The sequence below is a fragment of the Octopus bimaculoides genome, chromosome 6 (genome assembly GCF_001194135.2).
Source record: "Octopus bimaculoides isolate UCB-OBI-ISO-001 chromosome 6, ASM119413v2, whole genome shotgun sequence".
NCBI classification, from domain to species: Eukaryota; Metazoa; Mollusca; class Cephalopoda; order Octopoda; family Octopodidae; genus Octopus; species Octopus bimaculoides.
The window spans coordinates 3,463,703-3,466,252 of NC_068986.1; the positions used below are offsets into that span (position 1 = coordinate 3,463,703).

At 37.8% G+C, this 2,550-nt stretch overlaps 1 protein-coding gene across 3 annotated transcripts in view; it reads left to right on the forward strand.

Moving 5' to 3' along the window:
- The window catches only part of LOC106882947 (dual oxidase maturation factor 1), a 52,366-nt gene that overhangs the window by 49,204 nt on the left and 612 nt on the right, over nt 1–2,550 (forward strand). For all 3 annotated transcript variants that reach the window (XM_014933795.2, XM_014933811.2, XM_014933802.2), the window contains exon 8: nt 106–239. In XM_014933795.2, the coding sequence (XP_014789281.1) occupies nt 106–239 (134 nt within the window). The remainder of the gene's footprint in view (nt 1–105; nt 240–2,550) is intronic.

Here is a 2,550-nt window from a genome sequence, read left to right on the forward strand (position 1 = left end):
ATATATATATATATATATATATATATAATCTTTGATTATTAACTTTATTCTGCTGCTAACCTAGTTCCGAAATTCAATTGCAATACAATATTTCTCTTTCTCAAGGTATTATTACTTCTGTGATCGGTTTGTTCTTCGTGGCATTGAATTGTTTTGATCCAAACAGATTGCACTGTTTATTCGGTTTTGAGAATGAAGAAGACACCGAGGAAATGTCCAATGCCGATGGATATAATCGGGTTAGTAAAATATTTTTCTTGAATTATATTTTCTTATTTGGAGAGAGAAAGACATGGGCCAAGACTGTAGAATGTCAGCTTACGGATTGTTCATATTCCATCACATTCTCACGAGGAACACCGTATGCTGAAAAGTTCCTGGTTTTGAGGGTATCGCGAAAGGCCTGGCTGGAGGTTCAACATTTCGAGTTCTTTTATAGGGCTTAGAAAAACTGAAGTACCCAGCCACGCCTGCGCCTCTGGAAATTTTATGTTGATTTTTTTTAATGGAAATTACAATAGGAGGTGAGGACTTGTATAAGAAAACTGTACTGGACCTTCATGCTTTATCAGTCATATTTCTGCTAACAACGTCCTACTGCCATTCTAATCCCAACATAGATTTTTTTCAATGTATTTAAAATATAATTATACCTGGTTTGAACAATTTTAAAATATTTTCAAGTAACATAACGACTGTCTAAATAGCGTCGCTTCTTTGACATTTACTACCCCTCGTGATCTCTCAACGATTTCAATAGGGTACTACTGCTCAGGTTAAAAACTTCTGAGCTAGCACTTTTTGTTCTTTTGATAAAACAATTTTCAGTAATATCAGAGCTTGTAACTCTTCAGTAAATAGCAAAGTCAGAGAATTTACTCGGTGCAAACAAAACATATTTGCTGAAATACTTTTTGTCAGTTACAAGTTGATAGCAAATAATGACATTAAAAAATTCGGATGTAATTTTTCTAAATTAGTTCTGCGTTAACTTCGCCTATTTATCGAGTTTTATTGTCCTTGACAACAGTTGAAAGTTCATTTTTTTTTTCATATTTATGCTAACGAAGCATTATCGTTTGTTTATATCCAGACATTTTTTTTATTAGCTCATATTGTCTGCAACAGAATAAGAAGTACGTAGCGTCAATAACTAAATATACCACAGCTGATTCGGCTATTAAACTTTAGAGAGGAAAAGCATTTATGTTCGAATATTTGTAGTTGAAGCTTGAGGACGGAGTGTAGATTCATTAAAGTACTTTTCGAAGTAAAAAGACTTCGACCTTACTTAATTCCGCCACTCTCAAACTATAGATTTACAACAATAGCAGAGGATATAAAAGTAGCCGCCTTCGGAAGTGCCTGGGTTTACCACGCAGTGTAAGCACTTCGCGCTGTATGGAAGCAGCAACAAGTTCAGTCCTTGGAGAAATTCATGGTATCCCTGGTACCAGAACACCTTCAGTACTCCAATTTCAGAGACACCGAAGTGTTTGACGTAGGGGTTGCAGTGAGAACAGGAAGTGGAAGGCAGTAGTGCACCAGAAACGCAGTCCTCCTTGGGGGGTGGGGCTGCACAGGGCATGGTCTGATTCAGAAGTTCAACAGACCCAATATGACGCAGTAAGCAGAGGCGGAATGTGGTGCAAAGGATCAGTGGAGAAAGAGCAAGCAGAGGAAACAAGGTACCTGGATAAAGTGGGAACGGATGATGGAGCGGAATGTCACCTGGAAAGACAATCCGGAAGCAGTTAAGTTCTTGATTCATGCCTATCTATGGTGTCCTCGCCAGTTTTATTTTCTGAGTGAAGGACACTATCACTAGACATGATCAGGTCGTGAAGACCGTAGCTCAAGCAGTCAGCAAGGAGATCAGTGACAGCAAGAATGGCAGAAGTGGTCTTTGTCAAAGAGGAAAAGAAGCCAACGAAAATAGGCAAGAACAGCTTCGAGAGAGTAATTTCCAAAGAACGGGATTAGATGATGGAAGTTGATCTGGAGAAACGGCTAAAGTTTTCAGCATGATTGTGTGAATGTACTGCTTATGCATGCTGAAGTAGATACATGTTTAGGTTCTGGTGATTTTATCATTTGGTGAATATCTTAAAATCTTTGCATCATGGTTTATGCAAATAGTTTAGCAGTTAAAGATGCGAATCATTAGTGTTATTGAACCTCATAGTTTTCAATAATGCCTCAAAGAAAATTGTAGGAATTTGAATCTGAACACCAAACCAAGAATATTTTATGAGTTTCACTTAATAAGTCGATCAGTGCACTCGTCTAAATTAAATGCGAATTTTGTAAAATCTCAATTTGCTAGTGGCTTTCTCGATTAACTTTTGATATTCGAAATAAATTAGAAACTATTGCTTGCTTAATTATTCTTCGAACGCAAATATGCTAATCGCTGTGTATGTCACAGGAAAACAAATTCACAACGCACACGTGTCATTGGTGCAAGGAATTCTGGGATACCGGTGTCTCGACGTGTTGACTCCTCAGCCAGAAGCATGCCCGGATCTTTGAACCTAAACAAGAGCGGGG